Source organism: Falco cherrug, chromosome 6 (assembly GCF_023634085.1).
Source record: "Falco cherrug isolate bFalChe1 chromosome 6, bFalChe1.pri, whole genome shotgun sequence".
NCBI lineage: Eukaryota > Metazoa > Chordata > Aves > Falconiformes > Falconidae > Falco > Falco cherrug.
Genome location: NC_073702.1, coordinates 33,129,187 through 33,151,232, shown reverse-complemented (window position 1 = coordinate 33,151,232; position 22,046 = coordinate 33,129,187). Strand labels below are relative to the sequence as shown.

The 22,046-nt window shown below is 45.0% G+C and overlaps 2 protein-coding genes across 2 annotated transcripts; both read left to right on the top strand.

Annotated features, from left to right (window-relative positions):
- Positions 1-1,010: 1,010 nt before the first annotated feature.
- Positions 1,011-8,151, top strand: NT5C1B (5'-nucleotidase, cytosolic IB). The gene is made up of 6 exons (XM_055714469.1): positions 1,011-1,550; positions 1,637-1,804; positions 4,617-4,746; positions 5,245-5,367; positions 6,044-6,228; positions 7,237-8,151. Exons 1-6 carry the CDS (start codon positions 1,422-1,424, stop codon positions 7,573-7,575), a joined length of 1,074 nt encoding a protein of 357 aa, XP_055570444.1. The 5' UTR covers positions 1,011-1,421; the 3' UTR covers positions 7,576-8,151.
- Positions 8,152-14,190: 6,039 nt separating this feature from the next.
- On the top strand, positions 14,191-19,462 carry RDH14 (retinol dehydrogenase 14). Its single transcript, XM_055714470.1, has 2 exons — positions 14,191-14,567; positions 17,924-19,462. Exons 1-2 carry the CDS (start codon positions 14,214-14,216, stop codon positions 18,539-18,541), a joined length of 972 nt encoding a protein of 323 aa, XP_055570445.1. The 5' UTR covers positions 14,191-14,213; the 3' UTR covers positions 18,542-19,462.
- Positions 19,463-22,046: the final 2,584 nt, after the last annotated feature.

Genomic DNA, 22,046 nt, shown 5'->3' with positions numbered 1-22,046 from the left:
GTATGGTCAGTTCCCATTTTCCATTTACTTTAACCTCCCAGTTTCCACCACTTCCGTGCTTCCAGATCCCTCCCTGGTTAGCTGGGCAACAGGCAATGTGGCAGACTGGGAGGTGGCAGATCAGCCAGGGAATATTCATTTGCTATTACATAGCAGAACAAGCACATAAAGTCCTTTCCCCAGCAGGGCAACAAATTGCATGTTGTCATTGACTCTCATTAAACGTTTTAAGAATTTAAATCTCTTTGAGATCTTTATCCTCTGTCAAATTTGTTTGCAACTGAACATCACTGGGGAATGACGGACAGATGGCATAATTACATAAGCCTCCTTTTACTGGGAAGCCACATTAAAAAACACACACACAGAAAACCCCAAACAGGCAAAAGCAGCAAAAATAATGATGCTCCTTTTTGGAGACTGGGTGAAGGCAGAAAGACCTGACAATTTGATAAAGATTATGCAGTGATCAGGGTCAGAAGCAATGTTTAGAGTCTCCTTTCAAAACGTTGGAGTCCTTTAGATGGTGCTTACATGTGCTATGACCTACAAATACCATGAGTCATTGGCTACCTGAAGCAGAAGAGGTCCGCTGTGCCAGCTAGCTCAGGAGACAGCCCCCTCCTCACTTCCCATTCTCCTGCAGCACATCAGTTTGGGGTTCAGATGAGCAAGGCTGCGGAGGCAGCTGGGAGCGCTTTAGAGAGGTACCTGTTAGATGCTGCCCTTCGCTCCGGGGGCGGATGCTGAGCTTTAGGACCACTCAAACCCCATGGCGGAATAACGGTTTGTTGCATGTGCTGCAGACCCCCAAACATCACGGCACAAACTACTGTTTCTTAAAGGTGCTTGCAGTGTTGCTGTGGCACACAGGACCCCAGGTCACTGCCATGTGTGACCGCCCATTCTGATTGCTAAAGTCACCGCCACATTATGTAAGGGATCTCCTGGAAATCTGTTGCAGTTAATGCTAAATCAGCTAAGCCACTGCGGCTGACTGGTAAACCCCTAACGCTGCGGACAGAGCAAGTGCTGGAGGCTGCGGGGGGCGGCCGGTGTCACAGCGTCCGCTGGGAAGGGCACGCTGCGGGTGTCGCCGCGGGGTCCCCGAAGGGGCGCGGGGCGGGGCTGCGGCTCCAGCTCGCCCCTCCATGAAGGGCGATGCTGCGGCCCCGCTGCCCCGCGGGACGTGACATGCGGGGGGGCCGCTGCCCCGCGGGGCCGGTGCCGCGCCGTGCCGGGGTCGGGCCGCCCAGAGCCGCGCCGTGCCGGGGGCGGGCCGGGCCGGGCCCGGGGCGCAGCGGAGCGAAGGGGAGAGGCAGCGCCCGGGTGACTTCCCCCTGCCCGAGCGGGGCGGGGCGGCAACCGCCGCCGCTTACCGGTCAACCGCTGCCCGGCCGCCCGGCCGCCGCGCCGGCAGCATGAGGGGCTCCGGGCCGGAGGCGCCGCCACCCAGCGCCGCCGCGGAGGGCCGGCAGCAGGAGGCTGAGCAGGACCGGGCCGCGGCCAAGGCTTTCTACGACAGCCTGGTTTCCAAGAGACCCCGGCCGGTGAGTGCGGGCGGGCCGGGGCCGGGGGGGCCGGGGGCCGAGGGCTGGGGGCCGCGGGCCGGCGCTAGCCTCCGCTCGCTCCGCAGCCCAACCCGCAGCACGCCATCACGGTAGCGGTCTCCTCCCGAGCCCTCTTCGACCTGGTGGAGGAGCAGCGGATCTACGAAGAGCAGGGGCTGGAGAAGTACCTGGAGTACCAGCAGGACAACGAGAACGTCACCCTCAAACCCGGCCCGGCGTTCTACTTAGTCAAGGTACCGGGGCCGGGCCGCGCCGGGCGGGGGGCGCGGGGGATGCCGCAAGGCCAAATTTCGGGAAGAGGAGGAGCCCGGAGCCGCCCAGGGCGGAGATGAGGCCGCCCCGGGAAAACGCGGCGGGGACGTGCCGCCGCCCGCGGGGACCGCGCCTCGGCCGGGGGGTCGCCCCCCTCCCGCATCGCGCCGCGGCGCCCCGGCCGAGGGGGCCCCGCTCCGCGCCCCTCCGCGCTCGCCCGCACCAGCTGCGCGCCGGCGGGAGGTGCCGCAGCGGGACGGTTTGCGTGCCCCGGCGCTGCGGCGCGGCGGGGAGCAGCCGGCACCTGCCGCTGGCACGGGGCCCGCGGGGCGCCGTTCCTTGCGAGACCTTTTTCAGCTGAGATAGGCCCCTGAACGGTTTTGCGTTTGTTGCAACGTACCTCCCCACCCCACCCCCATCCCACCCCCCCCAAAAAAAAACCCCAAACCAAAACCTTTGAGTTCCTCATTCCATTTTTATGTCTCACTTTTGAGTAGGACTAGTGCGATTAAAGACAGCATTGATTCTGTATTAATCCAATGGCTTTATTCAGAAATTAACCTTTTTTGTTGTTGTTAGCATTAATTTTTCTTTGCTTTCATTGTCGCCCTGGAATTTGTTCTAGAGGACCAGCAAAAGAAACAGACCCCTAGCTCGGAGTCACCATTTAAGCAGAGGTGAAATGGAGTATTTTGCTTTCATTGCACAAGAGAAATGGCCAAGGTGAACAGCCTCCAGCATGGAAAGCAAGCAAGATTAAAAAACAGAACAAAACAAAAAAACCCACCAAAACTACCCCAGGTTTTGAGGGACACAGGTTTTAGTGGGACTGACTTGTAAAAATGCCACCTAGAGTTCATTTTATGTCCATTGAGAATCGTTTGATAAGCTCTACCACAGCAATATTAGAAAAATTATTAAATCATAATTATCAATCATACTTGCTGACAGCAGAGTTCTGGAAGAACACTTCAGGGGTTTAAAAGTAGATTTTAATTACTTCAGTTTTAGTCTCAGGAATGTAAAACATTTTCCACATCGATCGCTTTTCAGAAATATAAAGTGGAAAATTACTTAGGTCAATATTGATGCTGTTGTAAATATAAGAGATAGCTGTCAATAGCATTAACTACACAAGCATTGTAAAGGTGTTTCTAACATAAAAGCATGGTCATAAAATAATTCATTTCGTACACCAGTGAGGCTAGGCTCACTAGTGAATTTACTGCATCTTTTCCTATCTGTAGATAGGTAGAGATAGCAGCCCTGCTAGCACAGTTTTCAAGAGATTTGTTAGAGTTCAGTGTCAGATTCACTTTGAATATAAAACAAGATTTGACTGTTTATCTCCTCACACTCTGAAGAGCAGAGCTGTTAGCTGTGCCCAACTAAATGCACCTTGATCTCTGTTCCCTTCCAGTATGCTATTTGCGTTTTAATTCTTCACATTTTTTAAGATATTCATAAATTGCTTAATCATAGGAATCATTAGGCTGGGGAATTAGGGGTTTGTTGGGTGATACTTCCGTGGAGACAAAGAAGGCAAAAAGAAATAATATACTTTTGTTTGTATTCCTTTGTTGAAACCTTTAAGAAACTTAGAAGTTTGTAGCGCTTAATCACAGGCCAGGATCTCCTTAGGCTGCAAAGTGTACAGGCACCAGACAAAAAGTGGCATCACCTCCCCCACGCCCCCTTATTCTCTTAATACTTTAAGAAATTGCCAGTGTAATTCATATTAGCAGTAGAAATGGGTTATGACCACATACTAAGAATTTTTCCTGGGCCTTATACTAGCTTCTCACTCAGAGTTTTCCTAAGCACAGTCCTACATGATGTAGCCATGCTTTTTAAAAGTTAGATTCCCAGAATTTAATTATGAAATCTGCGCTTTAATTCTTAACAACTGGCCCTACTTTTTAAAGCACCTTAATGAAAATCAGCCCATCTAGCTTTCCTGTGATGTTTTGTGGTTGACTTTATTGACGTAATCCCAAGGAATTCCATTCAAGGGCCAAGATCCCGAAGCAGAGGTGTGTATGTAAACTGAGAGCAAATAGCAAGTCTTACTCCAAAGGGATAAGACTCTAAATAAGATGAGAGAACAGGTGGCTACAGAGAGAGGTGGGCAGCTGAAAGGTCAAGGAAATAAGAATGCCTAACATGTTAGCCCAATATCTTTAAAGAGATTTCAAATCAATCAAAATCTGTTTCATTCAGTACTGCAATTAGAAATTGCCAAGGTAATCATGTTTAACAGGATTTTGTACCTAGTACTTAAGGACAGCCTTTGACACCTGACCGTCTGAACTGTCAGTAAATCTTTGCATAAGTACGTGGCCCAAATTTGCATCTGTTCATGCAAAGTGAGTAGTTGCACATATAAATTCCTTTACACTTTCTCCTTGATTTCACAAGAACAATTTTCAAGTGGACAAGAAAGTCCAAGCCCAAGTTTCAAGTGGACACACACACAAAAAAAAAGATAATAGGGACTGTGATAATATTCAGCAGTGCATTGATTTATTCTGGATAATGATGGTGTCCCAAGAAAAAGGATTTCCACAATAAAGTTAAATTCTATAACTCAGTAAGAGAAACTCGCTTCCTTTCAAATGAACCCAGTCAAATGGTTGCTGGGAGCAACAGAGCAGAAAGGAATAAAACAAGTTCAGCAAGTTAACTGAGGTATTTCACACTCTACTTCAAGACAGTCCTATCGCTAAACCCACAGTGATTAAGAAACAAGGCACATTCCAGTTGTCTGTTGACTTCCACATTTTTAACCTGCAGGCGCTGGAGCATGTCAATGCCCGGCTTCTTGAGCTATACCCTGATGATGAAGAACGATTTGATATTGTCCTGATGACTAGTAACCATGCCCAAGTGGGAGTGAGACTCATAAACAGCATCAATCACTACGGTAAGTAAAATAAATACTACCTTGTAGACCTGTCTGCTGTTACATAAGAAAATAAATTTATTTTATTTTTCCTGTGCTGACCTTGCTAAAAGCAGCTTCTTCGATACTGACACCAGTTCCTCAGAGGATGATATTTATTTTTGGGTGTCAGCGTAAGTGAGAGAGTGTTCAACAGATGAAGCTTGTCAGGTGTGAATCTTAATTTCCAAGAAATCCTTAAACTTTTTGTTGTTTGATATTTATGCCCCTATACATACACCTTCACAGCAGTTGCTCTGCTGTCTTAGAGGGATTTTTTTTTCCTAAATTCTTAAGGAGGAAGCACTGATCAAACATTGTAGTCAGTTTAAATTGTCGGACTTGCTGAAATTACAGTGAACATATTTTCATTTTTCAAGTTTACTGTCAGCTGTAGGCTAGCGTACCTTTTCACAGATTCCTTTACAGGTTTGTAGTATTGAAGCAGAGTCACACGTTGTTGTGCTGTTCTTACTTTAGGCTTAACAATTGAACGTTTCTGTATGACGGGAGGAGAAAGCCCTATTGGTTACCTGACTGTGTACCTCACGAACTTGTACCTCGCAGCAGACTCTGAAAAAGTGCAAGAAGCTGTAGAAGCAGGTTTGAAATTACTTTCTTCTGTTATCTGTTGAGCTTGTTAAAAAATAAGTATATTGTGTTTAGTTCACAGAAAGTAGTGCTGCTTTATCAAATGCAGAAAGTCAATGCTTTGTGTTGGGCAAACTCATCAGGGATTTTTATTTAAACAAATAAAATCAGGCTATTTCTGTTTATGTTCCTCTCTGACCCTTCAGCCTGCTGATGGTGACAACTCAATCACTCTCTACCTTTGTCACACCTTTCTGTCTTCTTCTGTGCTACAAGAAATGAACTCCCATACACACTTCCTACTCACCTCTGATTAACTTCTGTTTGAACAGTCTTCTCTTTGATATAACTTACAAAAAACAACTTCTGTGTTCTGTAAGGAGTTAAAAAGTAGCAAATAGTTTGATTCAATGGTCTCCTTGGAGTTTCCTGCTTTATCTTATTTGCAGCACACTGGTTTGTATATTCTTATATGGAAGTGAGAGGAAGAATGTCTAAGAAGTTATGTCAGTGGGACAGCTTCCACGCATTTGTGATACAGAACAGCCATTACTAATTAGCTTTAGTGGTCGTTTCTGCTCATCATTTATAAAGGTCACCACAAAGAAGTTGTTGGAACCTAACTGCTTACAGTTTAATGAATGACTTTGCAGGACATGCTAACTGACGTTTTCTGATTCATTTTCAGGTATCGCATCAGCTACAATGTTCACTGCCAACAAAGATGTTGCTTACTCGGATACACAGTTGAGGGTGGCGTTTGATGGGGATGCCGTTCTCTTTTCTGATGAATCAGAACAGATTGTCAAAGAGGAAGGATTAGATACGTTTTTTGAACATGAACAGCTGAATGAAAATAAGCCTCTTGCACAGGTTTGTACTTCTTGAATCAGTGAGTTTTCAAAACACTGTTAATTTTCATTGCTGCTGTGTTTCTCCAGTCTCCCAGTGTGTGTGATTCTTCTTTGTGGAAACTGATTTGCCCTATTTATTTCCTTTTTCAAGGATATCTTTAAAATGTATGTTTGACATAAAAGAGCCCACCGTTGCAGCCCTTTCACCAGATCTCCCGCTTCACTGAGAGAACTGCATATATAAGACAATGATTTACAGTTGTATTTTAATTGTATCATTAGAAAAAGGAAAGGCTTCTGCCGATTTCATTGATTTAATTTTTTTTTAATTAGATTGTGTAGGTAATGTTAATTTCAAACAGTGGGATATTCTGGTTATTGAAACGGAGTAATATCTGTGCTTATTTCCAAGCAGAACTATTCCACTTGTCTGAACACAAATGCTGAAACATTAGCTTAAACTGAAAGACCAACGCTGCTATTGTTAAAGGTGGTATAATTTCAGAATAAAAGCTTGATTTATGAAAGTACTGGACAGTGCAGTATATTGCGATTTGACCCAGTCTGTCATTTACTTATTTTAATTGGTGTGTAATTCTAATATTGTCATTTATCTGGAAAAAGTTTGGTAATGTCTGTGTAATTAGGTCTCTTACTGGTTTTTGCACAGAAAAAAAAATGCAGCTCATGGTTCATAGTAAAAAGTTAAGTGTTTTTAAAGAACGTTTTATTGAAGTTAAAGAAGACTATAGTTATAACTTTATATTGTAAGAGATCTTGTAAGCCTTAGTGAGAGTCAGTTTCCCACTGAACATACTATGTAGGATTATGGTTTTAACTTTTTTCCAGTTTGTGAATTCCTAGTGAAGATGCAGACCTATTTGGACAGATTACATAGTGAGTTTGCTGAGTAGCGTAGCAGTAGGGAAGGAATCATTTATGAAACTGGCAATCTGGAAGAAAGCAAAAGAATGATTTTGGGAGCTGTGGACAAATACTAATTATACTTCTGGTATTTCATACCCAGGGTCCTTTGAAAGGTTTTCTGGAAGACCTAGGGAAACTCCAGAAGAAGTTCTATGCAAAAAACGAACAATTAAATTGTCCCATAAGGACCTTCCTGGTCACAGCCAGAAGTGCAGCAAGCTCTAGAGCCAGAGTGTTGAATACTCTTCGTAGCTGGGGTCTGGAGATTGATGAGACACTTTTCCTAGAAGGAGCTCCTAAAGGACCAGTCCTGGTGAAAATCCGCCCTCACATTTTCTTTGATGACCAGATGTTTCACATCGAAGGAGCACAGAAATTAGGCACTATAGCTGCGCATGTTCCCTATGGCGTTGCTCAGAAATACCACAAATCTGCATGACAGGGTGGCAGCATTAATGATAAGGTTCTTAACTCAGCCAGCCTCTAATATACCAATAGTTATGTCTGAAACCCTCTACATTTGTATACTGTAAGCACTGTGTTTAAAGATTTAAATTCTGGCTAGAACAGCCTTTAAAGGAAGTACTTGTAATATAGCTAAGTTTTTAATAAAGTTATTTTAATAGCATTTTAAGCAGTTTAGATTTTTTACCTGTTTGGATCTAATACTGTGGGTTTGATTATTAGAAAAAGATTTGTACTGGTTTTAGAGCTTGACACATATTTTGAGAGACAGAAAAGTTATATTTTCTCTAAAATACTGTTGATGGGTTATTTATAGCAAAAACCATGCTGCAATGATAGTCCTTGATGGTTATTTCTGAAGTTACCAAAAGTACAGTTTACATATAATTGTTTACCTGTTGGTGGATTCCTTGTTAAATATGTGTTCAGTAGGTCTGTTATTACAAGGTTTCAGCTGCAGTGAAATGTTAGCTTATCTGATCTTGTGTTTACAGGAACCCTTTATTTTTCTATATTATTTTCCTATTCTAATAAAGCTGGCTTTACAGAACATTGTCCTTTGTATTTATAGAGGTGTTAGCATAATTTCCCATGCAGAGTCTATGTAATCAGCATTTCTGTGTCTCTTGCCTCCTCCGGATATTTAGAACCAGAAATTACTCATTTCAGCCAAATTTGAGAGAGCGCTAGAGGTCTCAAAGACACTTAAGTCCCAACAGATTTCATGGAGCTGGGTAGAAGTCTGAGATGCTGTGAGTATCTTGACTGGGACAAAGACTGAAGCTTTAGAGCATACCTTTGTGACAGCAGAGAATCTACCCTGAAATAATGCTGTTGATGGAACTGCTTGTTTTTAAAGTAGATTCAGTTAGGATTTGCAGCTGTTGTGATCTGCATGAACTCAGTTTGGCAACCTCAAATGGGTTTCCAGGGGACACGTGCCTGTTGCAACATGAATACAAATTTACTCCATAGGTCTATTCTACCTCTTTTATGCTAAGTTCCTGTATCTCAGTGTCATCCATGTGTCTTAAGTGATACCCAAATGACACAACTAACATCTGTCAGGTGGTGGTTGTCCTCTTTCTCTCCCTAGTGGAACAAGTGTCCTGTTCTATTTTTATTGTGGTTGTGTATTTATACCAGAAAAGACAAAACCAAAAGAATGTGCTTTGCAGTGGGAGTAGAAGATGGTGAACAGGCTTCTGATGATCTGTGGTTCCTGAGGCAATTCACTCCAGAATCTCATGTTAGCCTCTGAGAAAGTTTGGTCCCTTCTGTCCGGATGAATGGCCCTGTTATTGCAGAAGCCTTCATTGCATTAATCATGGTTTTCCTCCCAGAAACACAGACACATCTTGTAAATGTTCTGGGTTCAAGCCACAAAGTTCTTTGAAAACAAAGACAAAAGCCTTGATCCTGCATGAAAGGCGAACAGAGACCATTAGAAAGGTTTTTATGTTCACACCAGCATGTATTGTTGACGGGATGCACTGCATATTTCTGGCGTACTTGGAATTTCCTAAGGACTAAAGGCTTTGTGCCCAAAACATATCGCATTTCCCAGCCCAGCCAGAAGGTAAGGAAGACATGAATGACTGAGGCCTGGTCATTGTCTGCCAGGATGGGATAGAGTTTCCTCGCCAAATGGAGATTATAGAAAATTTTATTAGCAGATGTTTTTATGTGAGAGCTCAGAACAGCAAGGAATCCAAAAATACTCCTTCGCTGGAATAGGAATTTTGTGTGTACCTTCACCACAAAAGCATGGCTGCAAATTTCAGTAACACATGTCCTGCCTTGTTGAAGCAGAACATGGATCAACCATTCTTCATCCATGCGTTCTGAGAGCTATAGAGGTTGGGTGCAGGAAAACATAAAGGATATAGGCTATGCACATATTGCTGGCACTTGACTCTCATTTGAACATAGAAATTCAGGCTTGATACTGAAAAAGGCTAATGGGATCCTTGATCCCTGTGGGACTCCAGAGGTGAAGGTCTCATGCCTGACAGAGTAAGCATGTAAATCAGTGAATAAATTGGAAACTGAATCATCTGCTCCATTTCATTTACCTATATTTCCAATCGGCCACCTAGAGCAAAAATCAAACCTACTGGCAGGACATAGGAGTTCCAGTTCCTGCATCTTTTTTGATCTGTACACACCTAGTACTAGAGGGTCATTCCTCTAGATGGGAGCACCATCTGAATGTGTATGTCATCCCTGCCTAGATGAGCAGCTTCTGACTGCTGTCACTCATGAGCTCCTGTGCACAATGCTCTTTGTGCTGAAGGCTGGATTGACCACTGATGAACCCAGGCAGAATCCTTGAGGCAGTGCCCTTTCCAACATATTCACAGTCTTCTGAAGTAGTAGGTGTATCAGAGATGACTGCCAGAGTCCCCACTGCCAGAAGCTGAATACAGATTCTTCTCCTCCCACCGGAAGGATATCTTGCAGTTCCTCTAGCACGGCATTTCCTGGTTCTCTTATTTTGGCATCTTGTTGGCAACCACTGTCCCTTTCTCATGGTCCTTGGTTGTAAGGTCATTAGGCAGCAGAGGTGGACATGGCTTCAACATCTCCCAAAGATATGATTTACTATGAACAGAGCATATGGAAGAACTCTTCAAACTTGTTATGGCTCTTACATCAGGTTAAGGATGCCAAAAGCCATCTATGTCACAAACATATGTGAGAGTGTGGCCCGTTTAAAATACCCTTTAGTGTAGCCATGAGTCTCATGATGAATTGAAAAGCCAAGAATGAAGAGAGAATGAGTTTTCTGTGGTGAAGACAAAGATAGAAGAGGTCTCTCAGTGAATCCAATGTGTTTAGATGTAGTACCTATAGAGCCCTTAAACTGCCTGAGAAGTGTGACAGATAGGGGTAGTAAGGATACTTCCAGAAAAATCAGCTATAACATGAGCTGAAGTCAGCCTCAAAACAGACTGCAGTGATGGGGACACACACTGGGCACTGTCAACACGTGACAGTTAAGGGGAGGTTACTATTGCAAATGGTTGTCATGTCCAGATCAGCCACAAGAAACCTGATGGTTCATGGGTTTCCTCTTGGGTTTCCGTCACATTAAGAAGAAGGGGTTCCTCGAACCCTTTGTATTTGATCAGCCTGTCCGTTTCGCAAGAAAGACAAGACCCTTGTGTCTGACCAGTCTGTCTGCTACCTGCGTTTTGACAGCCCACTGTATTGGGCGTGTGTATGTGTGTGTGATTCGACTAACCTGTTGAGGGACCCCTGCTGACAGCATCACTGAGTCAAATCCTTTATCACAACTACTCAAATCTCCAGAGATTTATACAAAATGAACTTCTGCTGAAGATTTTTATTATACAAAATGCAAGTTTGTGACAGAATAAGGTTCAAAGACTGCTGGTGATAATACACTGCAAAACAAGCTTAAAACAACATGCTTATTCACAGCCAGCATGAGTTAGTCATAGAATAAAGTTCTTACCCAGTAGGCATCCCTATGGGGGAGAAGACAGGTTCAGCCCACTGACCGATCCCAAAAGTCACAATGGAGTCTTCCCTAACTTCTCCCCTCCTTTGTCCACTTTAAATGCTTCATAGCACATTGCATATTCATCATCGTACACAGGAATGGATACAAGTTTCTTTATTCTAATGTAAATTGGTACGCATCCTCAGACAGCACTAATGAAATGTTTCACTAACCTCGCACGCTCTCCAAGCAGGGTTCTGCCCTCTTTCAGAGGAGCTATTTGTGTTGGAGGTCACAATCCCCCATTACCACAATTACCTTTGTCCTACTTTCAACTAATTTTCTGTGGATGCAACACCTTATCAGCTTGGCCAGAACTTTCTCACTTAGAGGCTTCTCTCTGGATAATTTAGATAATAGTGTCCTTTCCCCTGTCTGTTTCCCCATTTGTTTCCCACGGTTGACTCCCTTGATTAGAAATCCTTTTGTTCATCAGTCTGGAGTTCAGAGAGTGGGTCAGCTTGACCTAAACTTTGTTGACAGAAATGTATAACATACAGCTGAACACTAAATCAGGGTTTGGTAATTTGGGAGTGTAGACAACAATTCCCCCCTTTTGGACTTATTTCAGTCCAAGACCAGTTACGTTTAGGTGGAGTTTGTATGACTAGTTATACATATTTTTGTTACTGACTGGTATCGCATGCCCAGTGATGTATGGTAGTACCCTGGAGGTAATACTGTACTTCTGTTAGGTCCCAGTTCTCTCTAATTTGCCCCCAAAGGAATTTTCCCCCAGTTTCTTACTCATTTCCCCAAATGTGCTAGGTCTTGACTCAAAGACATGCTCCTTATAAGCCAAGCTTGTTTCTGGGCTCCCCAACAAACTGTTGTCTCCCCTGGACTCTACTCAGCTGCATGCTTGTCCCTAGTCCTGATCCTGACCTTGTTCTCTCATGTTGTTCTATCGTGTGATCCATGTTGTTTAGTAGTCATTGTCCCTATATTATTCCTATATCCACACTGAACTCTTACTGGCTTTTTTTTTTTTTTTTTTTTTTTTTGGCAAACACCTTTTTTAACTTACGTTGCTGTTGACCAAAACTCAGATACTTTTCAATTGTCTATATACATTTCTGCTAGCAACTCTCCCAGGGCTAGGATGAAAAGGAGTCTGAGTGGGGGAACCTCAGTGGCCACTTCTGCCTCCCTGGATGGGTTTGTGTTGGTTTGGGTGGGTTCATCAAAGTTTGGGATTAGTAAAGGCAGGATCTGGAGACATGACATGAATATGATGGCTGAAAACAGGTTTTGGGTTAAGGATTCAAAACTAAGTTGGCAGGTGTGAGGGGCCCAAGGGTCTCAGTGCCAAAAACTGGAGAGACCCAGTCTGGGTGCAAGCTACCAGATAAACCAGCTATTCCAGGGATCCACATTATGTGCATATGTGAACCACTGCCACACTTCAAACTGGAGAACAGGCATAGACCAGCACCTGGAAAACCCCAGTGTCAAAGCTGGTGTTAGCATCTCTGGATATAGATACTGGATGTACTCAAGGGTCCATGCTAATATTTAAGACCAGTGATTGCAAGTGTGCTTGTGAGGTGAGTGCATGTACGTACACATCTGTTCTGCAAGCAGCCTCCCTTCTACCAGGCTGGGATGGGACAGACCCCCTCAGTCCTGAAGTCCACTAAATTTGGTTACATCAAACAGGCTGCATCTAAGCTAGTATTACTCAGCTGAAGTTGGTCCTAGAAGCAAGTGTTCAGCAGGTCGGACTGTCAGCTCATCAGTATGTTTAAAGCCTAGATTAGCTATCAGATACTGCCATAATGACTTCTGTGTACTTCCCTACCCAGTAGCCCATCACTTTTGCTTGCAACATGCAGATGCTTTATCAGGACATGGTTGGTCATGTACTAACATCTCTGCTAAACACACAATCCAACTCGAGCCAGAGCCACAGAACCTGCTGAAATACCAAAGAAAGAAACCTGGTCTTGAAGGCAGCATGGGGGTAGGTCTCAGTGTGCTGTTCTGACATACTCTCTTGCCCCACTTGAACCCTAAACTTTCCCAGAACATTTCACTGGCACAAAAGCTAGCTGGCATGGACAAGTCCACCTGTATGCCAACTCTCCAGAACAGGATGGCTGCTTCCAAACTGCCTAGCAGGAGCTCATGGGCTGTGGGAGTGCCCTAACCAGCTCTCAGCCTTGGGCCAAAACTCTGCCGCAGACTGCTGCTGCCGTAGGACGGCAGAGATGTTGCGTTCCTGTGCTGGGAGCGCTCCCTGGCACCCCCACAACCACTGCCCCAGCCTCTGCATCTCAAGCTGAAGACGTAAGGCAGACAGAATTGAATGTGGCTTTTGCAGAAGTATTTAATCAGCCATGAGACTCAAAGACTGGTACTGAAATAGTATAGGTGCCCTTAATATCCGTTTTCCTGTGGTGGAGTCTTCTATGTGAAACTGCTAAGTATTAAGAAAACATTTTGGTAAAACCTCTACTAGCAAACTAAATGCTCCCTGGAAACGCTCCTGGGCCCCAGAACTCAACCATCCCTCTGTCATTACATTCATGTAGTTGTCTCCTAATTCCGAAGTCGTTGGACCAGCCCCTGGCCGGGTTTTGTGCCAGGCCTGCGGCCCTCTCCCAGCCTGCACCCATCCACACTTCAGGAGTCAGCAACGGGTGAAAACCAGGAACCGGCTCGGACGTTTCGGGCCTTAAGCGGCCATTCTGTGCCTGCCAGCTCCAGCGCAGAGGCGCAGCCCCAGGCACACTGCACCCGCCAGCAGAGCGGCCTCCGGGCAGCCGCCGGGCCGGGCCGGGCCAGGCCGGGCCGCCGCCTCGGATTTCCGAGCCAGGGAAGGAAGCAGCACGCCGCCCCCCACCCGCGGCTTGGCTTCGGGCTGCCTCGGGGACCACGCTGGGCCGGCCCGGCCACCCAGCCACCGCTGGACACGCCGCCGAGGCCGCCGGGCCCCGCAGCCCCGCCCGGCGCGGCCCCCGGGCTGCGGACTGCCGTCCCCACAACGCCCAGCGGCGCGCCCGGCCAATGCCAGCGCAGCCCGGCGCCGGGCGGGGAGGCGGGGGCGGCCCCTGGCGCGGGGCGGCGCTTGGCCCGCCGGCATGGCCGCGGCGGCGGCGGCGCTGGCGCTGGGTGGGGGGGTGCTGCTGGCTGCCTGGCGCTGGCTGCGGGCCGCGGGCCGGGCCGCGGCCGGGGCCTCCATGCGGGGCAAGACGGTGATCATCACGGGGGCCAACAGCGGGCTGGGCCGGGCGGCGGCGGCCGAGCTGCTGCGGATGCAGGCCCGCGTCATCATGGGTTGCCGCGACCGGGCGCGGGCCGAGCGGGCGGCCCGGGAGATCCGGGCCGAGCTCGGTGAGGGGGCGGAGGCCGAGGGCGGAGGCGAGCTGGTGGTCCGGGAGCTGGACCTGGCCTCGCTGCGCTCCGTCCGCGCCTTCTGCCACCGCGTCCTCCAGGTACGGCCGGGACGGCTGCGGGGCGCGGGGCTCGGCCCACCGGGCCCACCGGGCCTGCCGACAGGTGCAGGGCGGCGCCGGCCGGCGCAGAGGCCCCGGGCCCTGTGAGCTGCTGGGTGGTGGCAGCGCGGCGGTGGCGGCGTCCTCTGGGCCCGGCCCGGTGCGGGTTGCTGCAGGGTTCACCGCAGCGTTTGGAGGGAGGGTAGAAGTAGATTGGCCGTGGGCTGGCACCTGGAAGGGTAATGTTTGTGCTAGTTTGGCCTGGCCTAGTCCTTTCCTGTTTTGAAAATGAAGTACTTGTTTCTGTACGAGATGAGTGGTGTACCAGCCTTTTTCTCTTAAATAACTATACCCTAACTACCGTTGTTACTTTAAATTGGTGTTAACAGTTCAGCATTGCCTCCAGAGAAATAAAAGTTCACGAGTGCGCTGCTCACAGCTTCAGCCATCCTGCTGCCACCTCCTCAGACTGTCACCTACAATGTCTGCCCCCCCGCCCCCCATCTTAAATCTCTTGGCCAGTCCTAAATGAGTTCAGTAGAAAACATTTTTGAATATATAATAAAGTCTCTGCAGATTTCCTGAAAACCTGAGTGTAAGGAGAACAGGGACATCCAGTTGATTCACCTGACAGAAATGCCACTAGATGCTTTTGACAGTGTTATTAGGCACCAGAGAGCAGAGGGAGGCACAGTTGGAGGCATTACTCAATTTCCATGAAAAGTGTTGTTTGGGACTCATCTCACCACATCTAGCTACCTGACCCATGAGATGCAAAGGCCTGGGAAGCCAGGCTTAGTATGTCCTGCTGCTGCTCAGGGAAGTGCTTGTGAAGGACTTCAAAGATGCCCAGATGCTGTTGGGGGCAGGGGGGAATAGGGAGCAACTTTATTGCATCAATTTCCAAATACCTTTTCTAAAACTTAAATGTCTGGAAAAAGTCAAGTTTTAAGTTCTGTAGAGGGGCTCTTTGTAGTCATATACATTCATACATAAGAATCCAGTGATAAGGTCTAATCTTGCTTCAGTGTTCTGGGAAAATATGCATATACGAAACAGGCATTATAAACATACAAAAAAAGAAATATGCTGTCTAACTTCTGAGAATTACATCTTTTATAGTACAAAATATCCCAAAATGTGAATTCGTTAGCATCTGTTTATTGGTAAAGCAGATGCAAGTGACTTTTAAGTGAGAAATGGGTGAAGAGAGTGCTTTTATCTGCAGGGTTCTGCTGACATCTGCATTTTAACTTTCATTTTCAAAATAATTCCAAAAGCAGCTGAATGGCAAGGGATGTGAGTTCAAGGAATAGTTTCAAGAGCCATTTGACCCAAGTTCATGTTACTGATCTTCTCTAACCTATGGTTCTTTAGAGCTGTTTATTTGGGGGGTTGTTGGTTTGGGGGCCTTTGTGTTTTTTTGTTTGAGATGAAAACTTAAATATTGGCAGGATGGGGAAACAATGGACTCCCACCACCTAACTTAAATTGTGGGAGCTTTCCTCTGCACAACTGCAAGCAGTTGCATCTTTCACTCCTTAGTCGCACTGCAGAAAAATAAAACACTTTGAGATGTTGGAGCATTCCACAGAAAAATGGAGGAAAAGGAAGCAAGCTCAGAAGTTACAAGGAGCAGTGTTGCCCATCAAAGCAATGTTTTGTGCACTCTTGCATTTGGTTATAGTAGCTGCCTGCTTGGCATTGATCAGATTACTCTAGATTATTAAATATAGGAGTGTCAGTAGCGCACATGGAGATCTTGCTTCTTGAAGTGTTAAGTCTTGCAAAAGAAATTCTGCAGTCAGATGCTGCAGGAAGTTTCTCAAGCAGTATTTTTCTTTAAAGAGGAAAGCAGTATCACTTCAGTGAGCAGATCTAGTGAGTAGCCTCAGTGCTGTCCTGGTTTAGTGATAGTAGCCATTATGTCTCTTTGGGTGAAGAGAAGTGAGTTTGGTGCTCTTTGGATCATGCCTCAGGGACCCAATTATATGAGATATTGAGCAACCTCAAGTCCCATGGAAATCAGTCTCAGGTTGAAGTACTTGAAGTTTTGTGTGATCAGATGCCAGCATCTTTAACTGAATGCTAAGTGCAGATTTGGGTTTTGCTCTCTTTGTATCATTGCTGCTAACTGCATTCAGATAAAAGGCAAATGGTACAAAATTAATTTTGAAGTTCTCTATTTTTATCATCAGAATGACCCAAAATTATCTCAGCTTGTCTTCCAGTCCCTGTGTTGGGTTTAAAGAATTAACAGCAAAGAAAATTCATGCTGCTTTTCATAGAAAGTGAATACATTTGCTTCTGATTCATGCAAGCATAAATTTCCCATGATAATTTCACAGTCTTTTGTCAGAGGTGGGTGAAAGTGTTGAATTTGGAGCTTATTTAGGGAACTTATTTTAATCTGTATTTTTTGAAAAAGTTACCACTTTGGGTAAATTGGAGAGCTCTTAATTTTTGAGTGGATGCTGGAGCAGGAAGTGCATGATGTATAATACATTTAAATTATCCATACCCCCTTCTCTGTTAATTACTTATGTTCCCTGATTCTGTGGTGTGTAACATACCTTCTTGAGTCTGTGTTCTACCTACCTGAACCGGAATACTGATTCATGAAATAGCATGTGCTGAGCATGTCATAAATACCTCAAGCTGCAGTCCCTTAGTTCTTGAGTAGTCCTATTAGACTCAAATTGAGTATGAAATATGAATGTTTCTTTTGCATGATGAGTTCTGCTCCATAGTTCTCACCAAGCAGCACAATGACGGCTACTGATTTTAAAATAACAGTGTTTCAAATCATGAGAACATTGTTTTGCAAAGTTTTTCATTACATCCCCCCAGTGAGATGGTGGGTCTACAATGTAAGCGCTTCTCTTCAACCATGAGATTAGTTCTTTGAGCCAACACTTTCTGTTCCACAATTGCATGTCTTTTGTACCACGGACCCCTTGCCTATGGCTAAGGTTTGCCATAAATTAATGTGTCCTTTTGCAGTGCAAGAACCAGGTAACTTCTTGGAGGAAAACAAAATGCACCACAAAGGTAAATTATCACTGAATTGATACAGAAAAAGATGCTCCTGGAGAAGCAGGTGATTGTGTTCTCTGCCTCCGTTAAGAGTAGATACAGACCTGCATCCTACTGTGGGCAAGTACTCAGTTTAGTGATAGTTCAACTTACAGGTTTTTCTCAGCAATGCTTTAAGAGAATATCAGGAAGTTGCAATTCAGAAAACCAGGAATGAAATCATTTCTTTCTAACAATGGCCAATGAGAAATGTTAAGCATAACAGTATGTTTTGCATAACAATTCTAAAACTGAATAATGTTTTTCTTTCCTATTTAAAGGAAGAGCCAAGGCTGGATGTTCTGATAAATAATGCAGGGGTATTCCAGTGTCCGTACATGAAGACAGAGGATGGTTTTGAGATGCAATTTGGTGTTAACCACTTGGGTCACTTCTTGCTCACCAACCTTCTTCTGGGTCTCCTCAAAAATTCTGCTCCGAGCAGGATTGTTGTAGTATCCTCAAAGCTTTACAAATATGGAGAGATCAACTTTGAAGACTTGAACAGTGAAATAAGTTACAATAAAAGCTTTTGTTATAGTCGGAGTAAACTGGCTAACATATTATTTGCAAGGGAGCTAGCCCGTCGGTTAGAAGGGACAGGAGTCACCGTCAATTCACTTCATCCTGGGATTGTCAGAACAAATCTAGGCAGATACGTGAATATTCCTTTGCTGGCAAAACCCCTATTCAACTTGGTGTCATGGGCTTTCTTCAAAACACCTCTGGAAGGAGCCCAGACTACTATATTTTTGGCCTCTTCTCATGATGTTGAAGGTGTGTCAGGAAAATATTTTGGGGACTGCAAAGAGGAAGAGCTCCTGCCCAAAGCCATGGATGACTTGGTTGCAAGAAAATTGTGGGATATCAGTGAAGTGATGGTTGGCTTATTGAAATGAGTGCCAGGGAGTATCTGCAAAAAAAAATTGCAGATAACTATGCAATGCATATTTGCAACAGTGTAATTGTCACTTTAAATGCTGTGGGAGTACAGATTATTTTGTTCAATAAGTATTAAATAACAGTGATTTCTGCTGGAGCTCTGTTTTGAAATAAAGGACAATATTAAATAGAGGCGTTCAAAGAAAGTCTGCAATATGAGTTTGAGGGTGTGAATAATTTCTGGTTAAATCTGCTTGGAAACTCATGTTTTACAAATAAAAATTAAACAAAACTGTTTTGCAATATATATGCATATTTGCCATGTTCCTTCTAGTCGGGCTAGACAATGCAGGTGAAATGCAGGTGACGGTGAAACACTTCTGTAATAAGATTTTGAACATAGGTCCTAATAATAATAGGATTGTTGTCTTTTTTGAGCCATCATAATGAAAAATGGAATAAACAGTTTTACTGTTATCTTACACTGTAATCATTTAGGCCTTTGCGTGCCATTCAAAGACTTGTTGTCAGGCCCGTGGTTCAGTGAACAAGACTATTGAGCTGTATACAGTTTAGCTGTGAAGCACAAAGTCAACTTTTTTTTAGTGATTCAATGAGTAATATACTTGGTTGTGCAAGCTGTGCAAAATTTTTACTTTCTTGTGTGCTGAACTTGATATTTCTTGATATGCAGATACCTTGGGTTTCATCAATATTGCAGTTGACAGATGTATTATGGTCTTGATTGGGCTTTGCATGTCATGAGTTGTGTGCATACAAAGTTCATAAGACCTCACCCAGATTAGACCAGAGAGAATATGCTTTTCAGTGTGTGTTTGGCTTGACTGATGGCACTTGAACTCAGTAATGAGATCAGATAAGTCTGTGTAATACAGCTTGCTGAATATTCTGTAATAAAAATCTTTTTTAAAAAGGCAGCATTCATTCTTTCACTGTGAAAGATATGTCTGAAATCCGTAGTTGACACAATAGCCTTGTTTCAAAACAGAAGATGCACCTGTATCAGTTTAGGGAGCCTGTCATGTGGGGTTGGTAGAAATAAAATGGGCTCCAAATAAATAACATGGGTGTTACGTGAAGCTGTACTGATTTATTCTTTCTAATTTATATAACTTAAGGGTTCATAATGACATTTATGACTGCTTGTTTTGCTCTACATCGATAAAATGTTCTAGCAGTTACAAAATATAGAATAAATATGGAAGAATGATTTAGGATGATCTATCTTAGTAAATATTACTCGAGGGAAGGTTTATCAATAATAAATTATGTATTCAGTAGATCCTTATTAACCTACTCATAAATACATATCAATTCTGCAGCTCAGGTAACAACCAACCAAATTTTTTAGATTCTTTCTCTTGATTGTTCCCTCAGACTGTCAGCGTATTTTAACTTTTGCACAGTGGAATGGACCTGAACTAGCCTTGCCCTTCACCAGCAAGATTGTGTTCTGGGTGAGTGGCTTGGGTGGAGGCAGAAGGTGGCATTCCAGAAAATCACAAGGCAAGCTATGAAACAGCAATTTTTTAAGGTTTTGTAACATGTTGCGTTTTGCAGTGCTCACTGTAAGGCAAGGTATAGAGATGGACATGTTGTCAAAGCGTAACTGAGCATTGAACAAAGTTCTCTAATGCCAGAGTGAGATGTGTGACTGTGGTGGGTTGACCTTGGCTGAACACCAGGTGCCCACCAAGTTGGTCTATCACTCCCCTCAACAGAACGGGAGGAGAAAATCAAATGAAAAAAACCCTTGTGTATCATAATAAAGGCAGTTTAATGAAGCAATAGCAAAAGCTGTGTGTGCAGAAGCGAAGGAAAACAAGAGTTGTTATTCTCTATTTCCCATCAGCAGGTGATGTTTGGCCACTTCCCGGGAAGCAGAGCTTCAGTACACCTAGCAGGTACTCTGGAGGACAAATGTCGTAAATGACAAATGTGTGTCATGCCCTGCCATGGCCTTCCTCCTCCCTTTAGCTTTTATATCTGAGCAGACACTATATGGTATGGAATATCCCACTGGTCACTTTGGGTCAGCTGCCCTGGCTCTGTCGCTTCCCAAGACCTTGCCCACCCCCAGCCCACTGGTGAGGTGGGGGAGAAGGTCGAAGAGGCAGACCTGATGCTGTGCGAGCGCTGCTGGGCAGTAGCCACACACCGGTGTGTTACCCCCACCTCTCTGGCTACCAGTGCAAGCACAGCGCTATGGGGGCTGCTATGGGGCTCAGCCAGACCCAGCACAGTAACGTACTTGGCGAAGTTCTGCTTTGATCTTCAGGCTGCATTTCACATTTTCACTCTAAATACTTGTAAATAGCTGCACACAGCTTTAAGCAGCTAGCTTAAGAATTAAAAGGTTATTAACTTCTCTCTGAAGAGATACAGAGAAGCCGAGTCAAACATGGGTTTGTGTTTTCGATGCTTCTGTAGCAATACCAAGGGAACATTATTGTATTGTCTCACTGCTGACACAGGTGTATACCTCTTGCAAGGAAAGCCTTAGATGCAGAGGCGGAAAGTGAACAAGATGGCAACTCTGAAAATGCTGTAGTAAAGAACTGCACTGAAACTGGCTGAAGAGCAAAGAAATATGTAGGTTTTCATACTGAATGACCAACATAGGATGTGCACTTGCCTTCAAAACAGCAAAGGTGAATTTCTACTGAAACAAGGGATGCAGAATAAGAAGTCCCAGTCATGTAGTATGGCTGCATAACATAGAATCGTAGAATGGTTTGGGTTGGAAGGGGCCTTTAAAGATCATCTAGTTCCACCTTCCACTAGCCCAGGTTGCTCAAAGCCCCATCCAACCTGGCCTTGAACACTTCCAGGCATGGGGAGTCCACAGCTCTGGGCAACCTTTTCCCGTACCTTGCCACCCTCAGAGTAAAGAATTTCTTCCTAATAGCTAATCTAAATCTACCGTTTCAGTTTAAAGCCATTACCCCTTATCCTATCCCTACATGCCCTTGTTACAAGTCCCTCTCCAGCCTACAGAAACCTTTTAGGTACTGGCAGGCTGCTATAAGGTGTCCCTGGAGCCTTCTCCAGGCTGAGCAACCGCAACTCTCTCAGCCTGTCTTCATAGAAGAGGTGCTCCAACCCTCTGATCACCTCCATGGCCCTCCTTCCAACAAGTCCATGTCCCTCTTATGTGGGGGGCCCCACAGCTGGATCAGCACTCCAGGTAGGGTCTCATGAGAGTAGAGCAGAGGGGGAGGATCACCTCCCTCACCCTGCTGGCCATGGTTCTTTTGATGCAGCTCAGGATTCGTTTGGCTTTCTGGGCTGCAAGTGCACATTGCCATCTCGTGCTGAGCCTTTTGTCCACCCGTACCCCAAAGTCCTCAGGGCTGCTCTCAATCCATTCTCCACCCAGCCTGCATTGATACTGGGAGTTGGGTGCCCTAACCCAGGTGTAGGGCCTTGTACTCAGCCTTGTTGAACTTTTAATGCTTCATACATTTACCAGGTACTTGGTTTAATTTCTTTTGAAACATA